This window comes from Mirounga leonina, unplaced genomic scaffold (assembly GCF_011800145.1).
Source record: "Mirounga leonina isolate KUSES-001 unplaced genomic scaffold, KU_Mleo_1.0 Mir_93, whole genome shotgun sequence".
In the NCBI taxonomy this organism is placed as follows: Eukaryota; Metazoa; Chordata; class Mammalia; order Carnivora; family Phocidae; genus Mirounga; species Mirounga leonina.
In genome coordinates this window covers 39,947,605-39,966,047 of record NW_023270854.1, presented here as the reverse complement: position 1 = coordinate 39,966,047, position 18,443 = coordinate 39,947,605, and the positions used below count along the sequence as shown (strand labels likewise).

Genomic DNA, 18,443 nt, shown 5'->3' with positions numbered 1-18,443 from the left:
CAGTGATGAATGATAGAAGTTCTAGAAATATTCTCACTCTACCATGGTAGCACAAAAAGGGATATAGTTCTTTCTACCAAAGGGGGCATAGCAAAAAATAGTAAAATTAGCATTAGAGTGACAACAGCAGGTTGAGAAAATTGTAAATTTACTCTCTCAATTATATAAAGAATTGCTTCCAAATTTTAAGAGCAATAGTCAGATTCCATTCAAAGGAAGTTAGACGAAGAAGATATACAGATAGCAAATATGCACATAAAGGATACTCAACATCATTAGTCATTAGGGAAGATGAAAATTAAAGCTATAAGAGATAGCACAGTGCATCTACTTGAGTGGCTATAGTCAAAAAGACTGACAACACCAGCAATCGGCAACATTATGCAAAAACTGAACTCCTATCTCTTGCTGGTGGAAACATAAAATGATACAGCTAGTTTGGCAGTTTTTTAAAACGTTAAACACCAGGTAGTTACTCAGTGACCCAAAGATTTAGCCCTAGGTATCCACCCATGAAAAATAAAAGCATATATTGTAATAACTTGTATGATGTCAGTGGTAACCACTTATCATGGTGAACATTGCATAATGTGTAGAATTGTCAAATCACTGTGTTGTACACTTAAGACTAATAAAACATTGCATGTCCAGAAAGAAAGAAATATATCTATACAAAATGTTTATAAGCAGCTTTTATTCATAATAGTCGAAAGCTGGTAACAATTAAAATGCCCATCAGCTGATGAACAGATAAAATGCAGTATATCCACATAATGGAACACTACTGGTTAATAAAAGGGAATGGAGTACTCATACTTACTACAGCATGGATGAATCTCAAAATCATGCTTTGTATAAGAAGCCAGACACAAAATACTACATATTGTATGCTTTTATCTTTGTGAAATTTCTAGAAAAGCAAAACAATGGATATAGACATTGATTGCTCAGGGCTGGGGCTGTGAGTAATGATTGACTAAAAACAGGCAAAAAGGAACTTCTTGGGGTGATGAACATGTTCTCAAACTGGATGGTAGTGACATTGGCAAAACTATGGGTTTGCTAAAAATCACCATATTGTACACTTCAAATGGGTGAATTTTATTCTATGTAAATTATACCTCAATAAAGCTGTCAAAAGGAGAACAGATACTTTATTTTTTTTAAGATTTTGTTTATTTATTTGACAGAGAGAGAGCACAAGCAGGGGGAGCGGCAGGCAGAGGGAGAGGGAGAAGCAGACTCCCCGCTGAGCAGGTTGCCTGATGTGGGGCTCGATCCCAGCACCCTGGGATCATGACCTGAGCCGAAGGCAGACGCATAACAGACTGAGCCACCCAGGCACCCCGAGAACAGATACTTTAAGCTGTGGAAATACAGATACTGGTATTTCATCGTATGAGAAAAAGCCACAGCTTTGTTAACAATTTCACAAATACATTTAAAATCTTTAATGCTATTAAAAGTAGCAAAACTGGAAGTGATAAAATATGTTGACAGTTTTAAAAACAGAGGTATTTGCCCTCATTCATTATTCATGATGCTGAAAATTTTTTTCTTTCTCTTTGGAGAAGTATGGCTATTTATCATAAACACCATGAAACAGTTTCTATGGCCCTAGTACCTAGCTCATTTTTTACCATTGTTGTGGCCTTCCATGGTCTGTGAATACTAATGACATCTGGCTGGAATATTTTATTTTGCATCCAGCGTACATCATGCTACTAAAAAAGCATGTCAAGTGCAACAGCAGCTTAAAAGGAAAGTAACTTTCAAAAGGATTCTGCAGTCACAAAGCATATATTTTCTCTAGTCATTTTCCGTTGAGTCCTTGTCTCAACACCCTAGTGGCCCATTTTAAAAAGAGGGCAGAAGCTGTTACCCATCCAGAACCCTACAGAGAGGAACATGATTTTGTAATAAATCATCGAAAAACAAAGTGAACAGCTTTGCAGTAATTCATGTAAACACATGTAATACATTTAATGTTATACTGAAGAAACAAGCAAAAATGGCCCGTGACTCTAAATGGTCAGGACCACTAGAAATAAAAATCAACAGGATCTAAATAACCTTTGACTAGGTATTTCTTTTCATAGTGGGATATAGCTCAACAGAGGAAAAATAATTTGTGTAAAGATGTTCACAGCAGTATTAATTATATTTAAACATGACATATAGTCCAAATGCCTAATAATCAAATGGCTAAGTAAAATAAATATATCTAAATAGTAGAATACTGTAGAAATGTTGAGGGGGATAGGTTCTTTGTTTAAATAAATTTGAAAACCCTTGGATTTAGGCAGGTTAAACCAGGAGGTCTCCGCTTTTTGGTATGCTCATGTGCAGTGAAAGTCTATACTAGGGGGACAGCTGGCTGCTACCACTAGGCATGTATCCCTTTTCACCAGAACAAACATATAGAATACATTTTAAGGAATATTATATTGCATGTCCATTAACTTTTTTCAGTAAAGTAAAAGAATCACTTTGGATTCTTAAATATACATGTGTGTGTGTCTGTATAATATATTTTATTTTATTTTATTTTATTTTTTTTAAGATTTTATTTATTTATTTGAGACAGAGAGAATGAGACAGAGAGCATGAGAGGGAGGAGGGTCAGAGGGAGAAGCAGACTCCCCGCCGAGCAGGGAGCCCGATGCGGGACTCGATCCCGGGACTCCAGGATCATGACCTGAGCCGAAGGCAGTCGCTTAACCAACTGAGCCACCCAGGCGCCCTATTTATTTATTTGAGAGAGAGTGAATGAGAGCGAGCACGCACATGAGAGGGAGGAAGGGTCAGAGGGAGAAGCAGACTCCCCACTGAGCAGGGATCCCGATGTGGGACTCAATCCTGGGACTCCAGGATCATGACCTGAGCCGAAGGCAGTCGCTTAACCAACTGAGCCACTCAGGCGCTCTGTATAATATATTTTAAATAATTTGAACTTTAAAAAGATAAATTGGGGCTGCACCCTAAATCATCCTTAACATTGATGAATATCCAAACTAACAGATTTTTTAATTGCTTGGTATCAGTATGAGTTAGAGTACTGAGTGCTAATGTATTCCCCATGTGTTAAATTGTTATATCTAACATTAAAACTATATGTGTGTGTATGTATGCTCTATGTGTGTTCTAGTTGTTTTCTCTTTTGAAAGAATTCCCTTTGATTTTGTCTTCCTAGGAAGTAGATTATGAAGAAATAAAGAATCTTGATTTCAGCATTACTGTCACCAACAAAGCAGCTTTTCACAAATCAGTTAAGAATAAATATAAGCCTATATCCATTCCCTTCAAAGTAAAGGTGAAAAATGTGAAAGAAGGCATTCGTTTTAAAAGCAGCACAGTCTCAGTTCATGTTAGCGAGAGCATGGATAAATCAAGCCAAAGCCAAATAATTGGAAAATTTCAAGCTTTTGACGAAGACACTGGACAAGTAGCCCGTGTGAAGTAAGAGATAGTTATGAATATATTTCCTTATTTTAAATTACTTTAAATGTCGGTCTTCAAAAAATCTTAATGAAATATGAACACTTTATTCCTTTCCTCCCAGCATTACAATCCCCCAAAGGTCTGGAAATTAAATTATCCAGAGTTGTACCTGCACCTGAGAATCAGGGAGAAATCCGCCCCCCACCCCAGACCACCTAACCTCCACCAATTGAGTGTGCGGCAGAGACTGGGTGCTTCACCTCCAAGTAATTCCGGCTAGAGAAAGCTGAAAAGCAACAAAGAGAAAGTTCAGAAAGAAACTTCCTGTCTTACATTCTGTCTAAACCTGTCTTATTTCCTGAAAGAAAGTATTAGAGGCAAGAAAGTAGCAAATACATTTTCTCCACCAGCTGTTGTTGGGTAACTAAGTTACTCTCCAAAGGTTTACCCCAAATTTAAGGGAGACTAGACCAAAAGCTGTAGGACAGACTGCAGAACAACTTGCAAATTTCCTGGGTTTGTAGGCAAGAAAGGATCGCCTTTGCATATGTCTTGGGTATATTACAGAAATAGGGAAGGTTCCAAATAAGGGTGATACGCAGTAAAGAGAGGGGCCTTTTAGGAGAGTTTCAAGAAATTAAAAACATTTCAAACTAATGCCTATAACAAGAACATAGATAATGAACCAAAAATTAAGCTTGAGAGAGTTGTAGATTACTAGAGATTATCAATTTATCCAGAAGTGAAAATTATCTTTATGTTTGTTTTGTAACAGATATGCCAAATTGGAAGATATAGACAACTGGATCTCTGTGGATTCTGTTACATCTGAAATTAAGCTTGTAAAAATTCCTGATTTTGAATCCAGATATGTCCAAAATGGTACATACACTGCAAAGATTTTGGCAATATCCGAAAGTAAGTTATTACAAATGTATTTTTCTTGGTTATGTGTATCTAAATATTATTTTGGAACACCTGGGACGTTCATTTTGTTCTTGCAGGAAAACCAGATCTCTCCAATGGACAAACCTTCACATTTCTACTCATTTAGTGAATTAAAAAACATGACTTGATCTGAATATTAAAACGTATCTAGGATGGAAAGTGCCGTAATTTGTTAGTACCTTCTCCTTACCAAACCGGAAGGAGAATTCAAACTGTGTCTGTTGTCAGCAATATGAGCAGCATATACATATTTCTTCTTTCTCATTTTTTTAAGGTTATCCAAGAAAAACCATCACGGGCACTATTGTTATTACAGTGGGGGACATCAATGACAATTGTCCCACGCTGGTCGACCCAGTGCAGACTCTCTGTGATGACGTGCAGTACGTGAATGTGACCGCAGAGGACCTGGATGGACCCCCATACAGCGAGCCTTTCAGTTTCTCCATCATCGACAAACCGGCCGGAATGGCAGAAAAATGGCAAATAGTACACCAAGAAAGTAAGCAAAATCACTGGACTATATATTTAAATATTAAACCTGAGAGAAATCTAAAATCGTTATAACATAGGCTGTTTTTTTTCCATAAATTATATTTCCGATACAGTTTTGTACAGAAGTTGATAAAATGAGGTTGTGGAATTCAGAGATAGTGTCTTTCAATCGTAGGCCTATAGTAGATGCCCCATTTGGAGTCACAGAAGATGGAGAGAAGAAAAATAACCTGGTGTCTTAAAGATACCTGGGTATTCCCTAAGTCACTCCTGAAATAGTTGTTTTGTCTTACGAGGAGTGGTTGGCCTGTCTAAGCACAGCAATCAGAGTAGATGCCTTCTAAATTCTTAAGCTATGGTAACAGTTCCATTAAAATAATATTTATGGGGCGCCTGGGTGGCTCAGTTGGTTAAGCGACTGCCTTGGGCTCAGGTCATGATCCTGGAGTCCCGGGATCAAGTCCCGCATCAGGCTCAGGGAGTCTGCTTCTCCCTCTGACCCTCCTCCCTCTCATGCTGTCTCTCATTCTCTCTGTCTCAAATAAATAAATAAAATCTTAAAAAATAAATAAATAAATAAATAAAATAAAATAATATTTATGAATGACTTACTGTGTACGAGGCCCTCTGCTGGCCCTTCATAGGCATTACCTCATTTAATCCTTTATAACATGATTCCCTGATTACAGCTGAGAAATCTTGGCTTACCTAGAATTAAGTAGCTGTTCAAAGTCACAAAGCTGGTCAGTGATGGACACAGCATCAGGAAGGGTCTGTCTGACCCCCGCTCCCATTCAAGGTGGCCTTGTGTGTATATCGTGTCTTAGACATACCCCCTTGTTGATGTGAGCTTCTGCATGTTCTCCAGGGTGGTTTTGAATACCACAAACTATCCAGGAGACTATTTTGTTTTAAATAATTAGTGTTCATTTTAGAAAAGTTTCAAATATAAGACCCAAGCTTTTCTTAATTAACAAATTTATTGTTATTTTAAGTCTAACAGATTTTTATAGCCATTTTTAGAAGCTTTGGGAAAATGTTTGATCCAATTTACAGAGTAAACAAACACCTTCAACATCTCAAACTACGTTTATAAATTTAGTATATTTTGGGTTTTGCCTGTGTATTTCAGTGATCTGAATTAATAAATCAAATGCATTATTCTCGCTTCTTGTGATCCCTATACTCTAAAATTCCAATAAATGTGACACTGAACCTGAAATCCTCTTCAGTGGTCTCATACTGAACAAACCAGTGATATTTCAACCTACAGCTACAAGACCAAATCAGTAACATAATCACATATTTTAAATTGGAGTACAAAGCTGTCACGTTAATAGGGCTAATTTTCCTAAAAATTATGCAAGTGTAAAAACACAGTAACAATTACAAATAATTCCCATGATACAAAAATATTAAAACCATGTCTTTAATTTGCTTAAATATCCTATAACTAATTTTAAATCTTCTTGGGGTTTATGTACTCACTGGCAGAAGGTAGTTATGCTTTTAGTTAACTCAAGTTGCCTCCCGTCTGAGGACGACCGTCACCTCCAGATTACCGATTACTTAAGATCAAGTTTTCAGCTAGCATGAGCCCTGGGTGGCAGACATCCAGATGATTCCTCTTAGGGTAATTAAGTCACAGGCCTCAAAACTTGGAAAGTGGTTGGTCTCCCTGTTCAGTGTCTAATTCTGTACTCACAGAAGCCTGGGATTCCCACCCAGGTCAAATGCTTAATTGGAGCTGGCTTTTGTTTTACTAAGATGTGTAAACATGTTTTTGCATTGAACTTACTGGGTTTCCAACTCTTACTTATTTTATCTAAGAAACATATGATGTTTGGGAGATGCCAGGCACTGTCCTAAGCACTCTACTAATGTTAACCACCTTACAAGTTTGGCCCTACTGTTGTCAACATTTTACAGTTGAAGAAACAAGGGTACAGAGAGTTTTCTTAACATTCTCAAGGTCAGGGGCACCTGGGTGGTGCAGTGGGTTAAGCGTCTGCCTTCAGCTTAGGTCATGATCCCAGGCTCCTGGGATCAAGTCCCGAGTCGGGCTCCCTGCTCAGCAGGGGAGTCTGCTTCTCTTCCCTCTGCCCCTGCTCAGTTGCACTCGCTCTCTCTCTCTCTCTCTCAAATAAATAAATAGAATCTTAAAAAAAAAAAAATCCAGTCTCAAGGTCACAGCTAGTTAAAAGCTGGAACTAGGATTTGAACCCAAGCAGTCCAGCTCTGGAATCTTTCTGGATACATAAATACGTTTTCTATCTAAAGATCAAGATGTTTGAATCTGATGGATCCTTGAATTTTTTATAGTCTCAGGAACCACAAAACTCTTAAGGATATGCATGTTGGAGTGTTATAAGAGGAAGTCACTGAGATTTATACTTTGTATACCTAGACAATTTAGAGAGAGAGGATTCTGTAAACCAATTTTTTCTCCTTGGTTACATAATAAGGTGATCGGCTGGCTGTCATGAGAATAAATAGCTCTTATCTATTTTTATTTATCTGGGAAAATTTTAAAGCACAGAAAATTCCAGCGACCAATATGGCAGACATCTTTGTACCTACCACCTAGAATTTAAGAAATATTAGCAATTTCTTATATTTGAATGAGACCTCTTTTTTTTATGATAATGGATAAAATAGAGGTCCTCTTTTTGCTTTTCTCCCCTCTCAACTTGCCCCCTCAGAGCCAATCACAAATTTAATTATGTTCTTCTTCCAGGCCATGTTTTCATGGATTTTTTGTTTCATGAGTTTTTACTCCTTTAAATGACTAGATGCTTTTCTCCCTTCTCCAAAGCTTTGAGGATGATTTAATAACTATATTCTAGCTATGCAGATCAAATTCCGTAAAATTTGGACCTTAAAATGAAAAGAGGCTGTTTTTTACTTCTAAAAATAAACAAAACAAAACAAACCCTAAGCACCTCATTTTTATCTTTGTGTTCATCCGGGTTTACATGTCTTGCAAGTTTATTATTTTTAAATAAATGTTATGAACATGTCAAAATAATTTTTAAGCTCTTGTACCTGATCATTATTTTTACTCACATGAAAACTGGTGATTATTTTTATTCATGTGAAAGAAAAATTTGAAAATAATCATCAGTCACATTAAAAAAATAGTAAGATAGAAGTTCATTGATACAACACTTTGTGTCATGTTCTTGCCAGAAATGTGTAACCTGAATCCGATCATGAGGAAATAATCAGACAAATTCAAACTGCAGAGCATCCTTTGAAACAGGCGGCCTTCAAAGATGCAAGGTCTTGATGGCCAAAAAAAAGGGTGGGACTGACCTAGACCATTCATAGAGATTAGGGTGACAACTAAAAGCAATGCATAAGCCATCAAAAGGAATGAGATCTTGCCATTTGCAACGACGTGGATGGAACTGGAGGGTATTATGCTGAGCGAAATAAGTCAATCAGAGAAAGGCATGTATCATATGATCTCACTGATATGAGGAATTCTTAATCTCAGGAAACAAACTGAGGGTTGCTGGAGTGGTGGGGGGTGGGAGGGATGGGGTGGCTGGGTGATAGACATTAGGGAGGGTATGTGTTATGGTGAGCTCTGTGAATTGTGCAAGAATGTTGAATCACAGATCTGTACCTCTGAAGCAAATAATACATTATATGTTTAAAAAAAAAAAGGAAGAAGATAGCAGGAGGGGAAGAATGAAGGGGGGGAAATCGGAGGGGGAGACGAACCATGAGAGACGATGGACTCTGAAAAACAAACTGAGGGTTCTAGAGGGGAGGGGGGTGGGAGGATGGGTTAGCCTGGTGGTGGGTATTGAGGAGGGCACATTCTGCATGGAGCACTGGGTGTTGTGCACAAACAATGAATCATGGAACACTTCATCTAAAACTAATGATGTAATGTATGGGGATTAACATAAGAATAAAAATAAATAAATAAAATAAATAAATAAAAGCAATGCATAATTCTTGACTAAATGCAGGATCAAGGGGAAAAAAAAAACAGAAAGAACGAGAACTATAAAGGGCATTATTGCAACAAGTTTGACTATGGGGGGGCGCCTGGGTGGCTCAGTTGGTTACGCGACTGCCTTCGGCTCAGGTCATGATCCTGGAGTCCCGGGATCGAGTCCCGCATCAGGCTCCCTGCTCGGCGGGGAGCCTGCTTCTCCCTCTGACCCTCCCCCCTCTCATGTGCTCTCTGTCTCTCTCATTCTCTCTGTCTCAAATAAATAAATAAAATCTTTAAAAAAAAAAAAAGAAAAGAAAAGTTTGACTATGAGTTATATCAATACTAAATTTTTTGAGAGGGCTAATGTCCCTTGGTCTTAGAAGGTACGTGCTGATGTGTGTACCATAATATCTGCAACTTCCTTGCAAATAGTTCAGAAAAAAGTGAGTGGATAGAAAATACTGTTATAAAATGTAAACAAGTCACAAAGGGTAAGGGTATTCACTGTAATATTCTTACAATTTTTCTGTAGATTTGAAATTTTTCAAAATTTTGAATCTATAGTGATACAGTATCAGGAACAAAAAGGAGGAGACTAGATAAAATGAGAGTGGCCCATTGTTGAAAGTTACTAAAGCTGGGGAAGCGTTAACTACACTCTTCTATTATTGTCTGTTTGAAAATTGCCTTAACAAAGTTTTTTCAAGATGGTAAAATAAAGGTCATTTAATGGAAATGTCATTTAACTTGCCACTTGTTTGTTACTGTAGTCCTAGTACGTAGAACAGTTTCTAGCATTTGGTAGATATCACACATATTTGTTAAAATTAATCATCATAAAAGGAAGATGTGTCCAAATCCGATTCTTTGCTTTCAACCTGCCTCTTGGGGGGATCTGGACTAATTTTAACAAGCCCACGATGTGAATTCAGTAGAGAAGCTAAGCAAGAATAAAGCTTCTCACTGGCGCTAAATATTATCAGTAATTGAAGAATGTTTCCGTTCACCCCTTCCTTGGTGATCACTCATTTCTGTTTCCTTTTGCCCTCCTCTCCCCCTGTAGGTACCAGTGTGCTACTGCAACAAAAGGAACAAAAGCTTGGGAGATGTGAAATTCAGTTTCTGATTTCGGATAGCCAGGGCTTCAGTTGCCCTGAAAAGCAGGTGCTTAAACTCACAATCTGTAAGTGTCTGGATGGTGGCGGTTGCATGGAAAATCTGAGGGACTCCTACGTTGGCCTGGGACCCGCAGCCATCGCACTAATAATTTTTGCCCTCCTGCTCTTGCTACGTAAGTATTTTAAAAGCCACTCTTTGGCTCATCTAGTCCTTTCAGTGCCCTACCAGTGTTTTGCTGCGGTAGTAGTCATTGATTTCTTCACAGCGAGTCTTTCACCACAAGGGAACACTTCCGAGGGTGATTAGGGAAACAATAAGTGACCATTAATAAATTCACCAAAGATTATTCTAGCCCTCCGCAGAATTTTATCTCATAAAAGTGTATTTTTGTTTTATAAAAACATGTCATTTCCCGATTTAAATAACCAGGGGTTACTAGACAGCCTGGTTGGTGATAAGCTCTGTGATGAGGGACGTTGTCTGTTCTTCCACACCTTTGCTTAGAACAGTGCCTTGCACACGGTAGGCTCTCAAAGAAAAGATTTGTTGGGTAAATTTGGGTGATGGATACAAAGATATTTTACGGACTCCTCCTGTTCCCATCAGTTCTTGCTTTGCACCCTCAACTTGCCGGGGCTCGGCCTCCTCCTACCCTCTGCTTTGCTTGCCCCTTCCCCTGCACCAACAGTAGCCCCACCTCTGAGCACTTCTGTGCTTTCTGGCAATGACAACCAGTCCTGCCTTCCCTGCATGGCCTCCGAAGACCTCTGGTTTCCTTTCATGAAAGAGCAAAGTACTGCAGCTTGGGGTCATGTGGAATCCCACTCCACTTGACCCTGAACGAGGGCCACTTCTCAGGCACCCCCAGAGATCTCAGGGATGAAGGAGGGGCTTGTCAAAGCCAGTGTTAGATGTGCAACTGAATGCACAGCACTCAATAGTTTACAATGTACGTTTATACCGTCGTCTCTGTTTTATGGGTAAAAATACAGACGTAGGTGGAGAAATGACTTGTCTCGGCTCCCAGGTCTGTCACCAGGTACTGGAGCTGGGACTGTATCTTTTACCCAGAGACCCTTTGCATTGCCTTCTCATCTCAGACACCCCAGGGCCCGTGTGTTGCTTGGCTCGTGGTAGACACTTGGTAAGCATTTGCTAAATCTGTTGAAATGGTTGAGTTGCCACTGGCTAATTCCAGTTTTTTACTCACAGTGTAGCTACTCACAGTGGCTGTATTTACTGAGCTGTCGGCTATTTCACACAAAAGGGAATCTAGGAAGTAGTCAATTCATCAACTGGAAGCTGCCAAATGGAAGTGGTAGTAAAAGCTAATTGGAGAAGGACTGTCCTCAGGTGTAATTAATTCTTGACTACATTGATCAAGAAGACAACTTTGGCTTTCACTTCCTCCCTGAGGTAGAATAAAATTTAAGGAGGGAGTTCTGAAATCTTATTGAATTCGTGATGAAACGTTATATGTATTTTAAGGGCTTTTAATGTAGAGTCATTCTCGAAAATAATCCTCAGGTAATTCAAATGTTAATTTGATCCTCAGTTCGCTATGCCTTCTGCTAAATTCTACTCCAGGATGAAGTGGCAAAGTATTTTAGAAGTTCCAATGTTCTAGAATATTTGAACATACTAAAATTTTCCTACCCCTCGGAGCGTTTGATCTTTTTAACATATATATATTTTTTGGATAGTGAATTTTCTTATATTAAAAAAGTGATTTAAAAGAACAACAGAAGATTTAAGTCTCTAAATTGGCTTTGATGATTTGTATGCTATGGAATCCAGCCTTGGTGCTCCATCCAGCAAGCACATACAGCCTTTTTGTGATGAATGAGGACTCCCTCATGCTGCCTTTAGGCTTTGATATGATTCCCCAAAACAAGCTTGGTGAGGCTGGATCAGAGTGAAGAAAAGAAAAATGCAAAAATAGGACTGTAAATAAGTGAAGACTGAACTCTTAATTAGGAAGCAAAATGCAAATTCCAAAATTAGGCAATATAAATTTAGAAATATGTCGGGACTAACCTTCTCTGGACTCAATTTTGTTTCTGTCCAGTTGTACCACTTTTACTGCTGATGTGCCATTGTGGAGAAGGCGCCAAAGGCTTCACCCCCATTCCTGGCACTATAGAGATGCTGCATCCTTGGAATAATGAAGGGGCGCCACCTGAAGACAAGGTCAGACAATCAGATAATCAGTGGAACTTGTCTTCTTTCCCCATTTAAGGGCCTTTGGGAACTGTTTCTAACATTTTAAGTCATGAGAGAGTAACGTAGTCATTATAGATTTCATTCACATATCTTTGTTAAAACAAAGAGTTCAGATGACCACATATTTTGTGTTGGTTGCCAGGGCAGAGTTGAAGTGGTCTTATTCTACTGTGATAGGTCCTATGTTACAGAGAATGTTAAGAAAGGGTCAGGGAATGAAGGATGTGCTTCTCCATTTCCGTTCCTCTCAATACATAGGGTTGGGAGAGGTAAACCCACCACCCCCGGAACAGTTATAAGATTTTGCAAAATCTCCTCTCCTCCCTACTTAATAGACAGGAGGAGATTCCATTGTCTGTCTGTTGCGTCTTCACCCCGGGCCTGTCATCACCATCTCCAATAAGCATTGTGTTCAGTAGGACACGATTTAGCATCAAGCATCAGAGAACTCAGAATAACAGAGGCTTAAATACGAATGTGGGCAGTCAAGGACCAGCATGATGACTCCTCTACAGTATGGTCCCGGCTCCTCCTTCCTTGTTGTTCCTCCGTGGATGAGTTCCATTCCCATGCTGTCTTCATGCTCCAGACACTAGCTGCTGTCTCCACATTCCAAAAAGCAGATTGGGAGAAATGTTCTTAAAGAACACTTCCCAGGAGTTGCCTACCCCATTTCTGCTTGGAATCACATTAACCAGAACTTAGTCAGGTAGCCCTTCTGAGTAGCAGTGGAGGCTTGGAAAGATAGTCTTTATTTGGAGCAACGATACGACCAGCTAAGAAAAAAAAAATTTAATAACTATAGAAGGAGGCATTAAACCCTAGAGGAAAGTTGAAATGCCATTGATGCCAATAGAGTAAATGAGCTGAGACCATATTTAAATAATGTTTGTTTTCCCCTTAGGTTATAATCAGCTAACAAAACACGAAGGTGGAGTGGAGGTCTTCAGAAGACTCAAATACAAGTTATTCAACCCAAAATATTTTTCCTAGGTCGCCTCTGTGGAAATAGCTTATTATTCCCTTCGCCTGCCTGCTTAGCTCAGATCCTTTTACCCCTTGTACTGACCCTCTGTCCTTCTCACCCCTCCACTGTATTTGCTGTCACAGGTGGTGCCTTTGCATATGACAGCAGATCACGGAGAGGGTGTAGCCGTCGACATGCGAGTGGGAAGTGTAACAACCAAGGAAACCACAAAAGAAAGTAGAGGTACCTTCCTCGAGGGGCATCATGAGATGGCTGAGGTGGATGGAAGATGGGAGGAACACAGAAGCCTGATTTCTGGTGGAGTTACCGAAGTGACAGGGACAACAGGAGCCAACGTAGGCGCTGAAATGACAAGGATCACAAAAGTCACAGGGTCTTCCAGAGACCTGGCCGGAGCTCGAGCAGCTACTGTTGCAGGCAACGAAGAATTCTTAAGAAGTTATTTCATTGAGGTAAGGGTTGGTTTTTATAGGTGCTGGTGCAGGGGGACATTTATATGTGACTGTGGTATTAGTCAGGTAATCATCGCCTTGGATCTAAATAGGACTGGGTCGTTTTTTAAGAGAATGCTTATAGGCAGAGAGGAAAGACAGATGTGGCCCATTAAATCAGCTCCATTCTGCAGTGATAGCAAATGACCCCACAATCTCACCTCTTGCAGAAGCCTATTTCTCACAGGCCTGTTTTCGTCAGTTGACACAACTCTGCTCTTCTCCGTGTTGCCTTCATTCTAAGCTGCACTCGGAGAGAGCAGATTGGACTGGGCAGGTGCGGTCCTCAGGGAACAGGGAACAGAGCCACGCAGAACCAGGCAACGACCGGCTCCTCAAACAGCTGCCTTTGAGGGGGGCTCACATTTCACTGGTCAGAGCGAGTCGCGCGGCGAAGCCAGATGTCAGTGGCTCCAGAGCACAGTTCCTCTGCCAGAGCAGACCTGATAGGGATGAGCCCGCAGGGAGCAGAGAGAATACGTGACCTAACAATCACAGTCTATTATGTGCGTTTACATTTTGTCTACTTGGCCTCACTATTGAGGAAGTTCTTAAAAAATCAGGAGGACGGGTGTAGGAAAGATGATGGGATGTAGTCAGAAAGCTTATGCCTGGAACGAGGAATTAGAAGCAGGGCTGGGTACCTTTCTTGAGAAGAAGACCCATGTGTCCCACACAGGGATGGGCAGAGTCAGAGTGTTGGGCATCTGAAGGACACTTGAGATGAGTGAAGGGATGGCTTCTAAGGAGGCCAGTTTATTTCTGTCCCCTCTCTACGTGATAACCAATTACCGGAGTGCTTTTGCTCTTCCCGTCTCCTACCCCCCGCGTTTTCTTTCAGACCATCTGCCCACCTGTTAGCTTGACGGGAAGGTGGTGATGCGGTCCATGTCAGGAAAACCACTTCTCCTCATCCTCTTTCTGTCTCACTGCCAAGCTCCAGTCTGGGGTGCCCTGTTAGTTTCATTTTGATAGTTTTCCCTCTCCACTCGAATCCTGCTCCAGTCAGACTTGGCTGTGTGTGTATGTGAGCAATTTTTTATTCAGAAATCATTTCACACTTACCAGAAAATTTCCAAGAACAATAGAAATTTTGAACTCCTGTATATTCTTTACCCAGACTACCCAATTATTAACCCTTTGCTATTTGCTATTTCCTTTCTTAATCTCTCCCCCTCTCTCTCACACACACATGTACGTTTTCTTAATATAATACAGTGAACAAATTTAGAGATTTAATAGTGCCATATTCCATATTTCAATTTTGCCAATTATCCCAATAATGTCTTTTCGTAGCCATTGTTTTTCCCGTCCAAGACCTAATTCAGAGTCCTGCCTTTCTTATCTTTCACAATATGAATTTTTTTTTTTAAGAGTACATGCCAGCCGTGTTGTAGGATGTCCTTCCATTTGTGTTTCTCTGATGTTTTCTCATAAGGAGACTCAGGTTATGCATTTGGGGCAAGAACATAGTCTTATTCTTTTTTTTTTTAAAGATTTTATTTATTATTTGACAGAGAGAATGAGAGAGAGAGAGCACATGAGAGGGGGGAGGGTCAGAGGGAGAAGCAGACTCCCCGCCGAGTAGGGAGCCCGATGCGGGACTCGATCCCGGGACTCCAGGATCATGACCTGAGCCGAAGGCAGTCGCTCAACCGACTGAGCCACCCAGGCGCCCAGAACGTAGTCTTATTCTTAAATGAAGTTGTGTCACTAATTCTACGCCTCTGTGTTTTATTTCCATTTTAGAAAGCTGCCTCTTGCACTGAAGAAGATGACATTCACATAGGCAAAGATTGCCTTCTGGTTTATTCTCAGGAAGACACTGCGTCTCTCCATGGTTCCATTGGCTGCTGCAGTTTTATTGAAGGAGAACTCGATGATCGCTTTCTAGATGATTTAGGGTTTAAATTCAGGACACTAGCTGAAATTTGCTTGGGTCACAAAATAGATATGGATGGGGAAACCGAGCAGAGGCAAAAACCTGTGGGAGCGTCAAGTACGAAGGCAGCTTCACATTCATTCAGTGAGCAAACCAGGATTAATTCGGAGAATGCCTACTTCTCTGGTAGTAGCTTTCAGGTTCCAAAACCTTTGCATGAAGCAAATGCAGAGAAAGTAACTCAGGAAATAGTCACTGAAGGCTCCGTATCTTCTAGGCAGAGTCAAAAGGTAGCTACGCTGCTCCCTGATCCATTGGCTTCTGGTAACGTTGTAGTGACGGAAACTTCCTACATCACAGGCTCCACGATGCCACCAAGCACCGTGATCCTGGGGCCTGGCCCGTCCCAGGCCCTTATTGTGACGGAGCGGACGTACGCACCGGCCCCTCCCTTCGCAGAGCAGCATTATGCTAATAACAGTGGTGTGGTTACTGAGAGAATCATTCAGCCTAACGGGGGCCTGCCTGGTCCTCTGGAAGGCTCTCAGCATCTGCCAGATGCGCATTACATTATGGTGAGGGAGAGAGAGTGCTTCCTTGCCCCCGGTTCAGGGCTGCAGCCCCCGCTGGCTGCGGCCGCTGTGGCAGTGGGACCGAACCTGACAGTGACAGAAAGGGAGCGAATCCCCGCCTCCAGTTACCAGTTTCCTGCCAAAACCTCGGTGGTGGCCAGAAAGACAGAGGTTTCTGGAGCCGCAGTCCATGGCCCCCTGCCAGATTTCAGTTTAGAGGAGTCTGGTCATTCTAATTCTACTCGCACCACGTCTACCAGAGTCTCCAAGCACAGCATCGTGCAGCATTCTTACTCCTGAACCGTAGTCCGCCACGGTCTGACCCGGAGTCCCATTTCACAGTTTCAACAGGCCTGTCTTCTGATGAGCCTGTAGACTTGCGAGACCTACACATCGGGCTTAAAACTCTTCTCAGTCACTAATACACAACCAGCCTCGCCGTCCTAGCCTCCGGGGGTGGGCTTCAGAAATGCTCCAGGGTTTGCTGAAGGCATAAGGACGAGGCGATGTCTCAAGTGCCTTTTAGTGAGTGATGGCCAAACAATATTCACAAAGCAAATTAGAGAGTCAGTCCAGCTTCCAAGAGTTCACCAAATGGACACAGAGTAGCCAGGGCTTCCGCCGTGCAGTCCAGCCACCCATGAAGCTGACTGGGCCTCTTGGCCTACTGCATTCGCCTTGAACGTTGCCGTTCTGTATCCCATACTTGACAGCCCCCAGCAGGTTATCAGCACCTCATTTCTCCAAAACCACGTGCACAGTCGGGACGACTGTTTGAAGACTAGAGGCCTGGCCTTTTAATCTATTTTAGGATGACTGAATTTGGGGACATCGACACAGTAAAGAGCACACGTTGTAGGTCTCTGTGCGTGTGTGTTGTATGACCATAAAAATAACATTATTGCTTCCCTGTGTCTCCCCAAAATCATGAAAATAATGAACGCTTCAAACTCAGTTGAATAATCCAGGGCAAAATTCACAAATATAAAATCACTTTACTTTTTAGAGTAATATACTATTTTTACAAACTCAGGATACATTATCTTCTAATTCTGTACAGCTAACTTAACCACCAGATTGGCTTCTTCTCCGCCGTGGTAAGAACCTGCCTGTTTCACAGCTATGTATCCTCAGTACGTGACATAAATGCCAAATAAATACTGTGGCATCAAACCAAATTTTAGAAACCATCCTTTTTTGTTTACAGTTGCAAAAAATACTGAAAAACCCTATACTGTCAGTAATTGTGAGTTTGAAGTGATTTTATTCTACATCTCAAAGTCGCTGACTGCCCAGTCCTGACTTACTATGTGAATAGTAAATATTAAAGATCATTCAGTTGAACATATGGCCTGAAATTGTACAACATCCTTTTGCCTTTCATTTTGAAAAGTTATTTGGGTATTTTGGCTTCTCAGTAGATTACGCTTTCATTGCTCCTTGAAAAAATAGTTCATTTAAAGTTTCAAAGCATGCGTGCTTATCAGTAACAGTTGATGTGAATATTTCCCACAACAAAATTAAAGACTATGTAATTTTTTTATTTTTCAAGGTATTTTGCGAGGGAAATGAATCTTTAAAAATTCTTTTTTTAGACGTGTTTTTTTACCTGAATTATGCTATACAAAAGATTGATATGTTTTTCCCCTACTGACTGGATATGGGCAAAAGGCATATATTTTTAAATATCATTAAGTGTGTGGCCAAGGTGAAGGTCAGTCTTCCATGATCTAAGTTTTTTACTCTACTTAGTAATTGTTGCTTCCCCCCCCCATTATATACTTAGTAGTTATATTTTGCTATATATGCAACAGGAATTTCACTACTGTGTGAAATGTGAATATGATCTGCGGACTCCAAAAATCCAAACTTGGTCTTAACCGTCCTCCTTGGACAGACTCAGAAAACCTAACCTGTCTCTCTTGTATGTAGCATAATCACATTTTCTAAATGGTTTTTTTGTACCTGAAATGGTGATTTGTATTAGGTTTTACATTTGTTCCTTGGGAGATTATATTTGTACGTGCATCATCATGAAATATTTAAATAAAAAGATGACCTTTAGAGTGACCCTTTTCCATCATCTTTTTATTGTTCCGTCATATTTTACAAGGACTATAGTTTTGCATCAGAAGAGAGATCTCCCCTGAAAACAGGCGTTTGTTTGACTTTGGTATTTGAATTAGAACTGCTTACATTGGGGTGCCTGGGTGGCTCAGTTGGTTAAGCGTCTGCCTTCAGCTCAGGTCATGATCCCAGGGTCCTGGGATTGAGGCCCGCATCAGGCTCCTTGCTCGGCGGGAAGCCTGCTTCTCCCTCTCCCACTCCCCCT

At 40.7% G+C, this 18,443-nt stretch overlaps 1 protein-coding gene across 1 annotated transcript in view; it reads left to right on the top strand.

Annotated features, from left to right (window-relative positions):
* The window catches only part of DSG2 (desmoglein 2), a 49,766-nt gene extending 31,585 nt beyond the window's left edge, over positions 1-18,181 (top strand). The window contains exons 9-15 of the mRNA XM_034995808.1: positions 3,194-3,459; positions 4,217-4,359; positions 4,664-4,891; positions 9,900-10,127; positions 12,024-12,145; positions 13,289-13,618; positions 15,407-18,181. Of these exons, the coding sequence (XP_034851699.1) occupies positions 3,194-3,459; positions 4,217-4,359; positions 4,664-4,891; positions 9,900-10,127; positions 12,024-12,145; positions 13,289-13,618; positions 15,407-16,411 (2,322 nt within the window). The 3' untranslated portion in view covers positions 16,412-18,181. The remainder of the gene's footprint in view (positions 1-3,193; positions 3,460-4,216; positions 4,360-4,663; positions 4,892-9,899; positions 10,128-12,023; positions 12,146-13,288; positions 13,619-15,406) is intronic.
* The last annotated feature ends 262 nt before the right edge of the window (positions 18,182-18,443 follow it).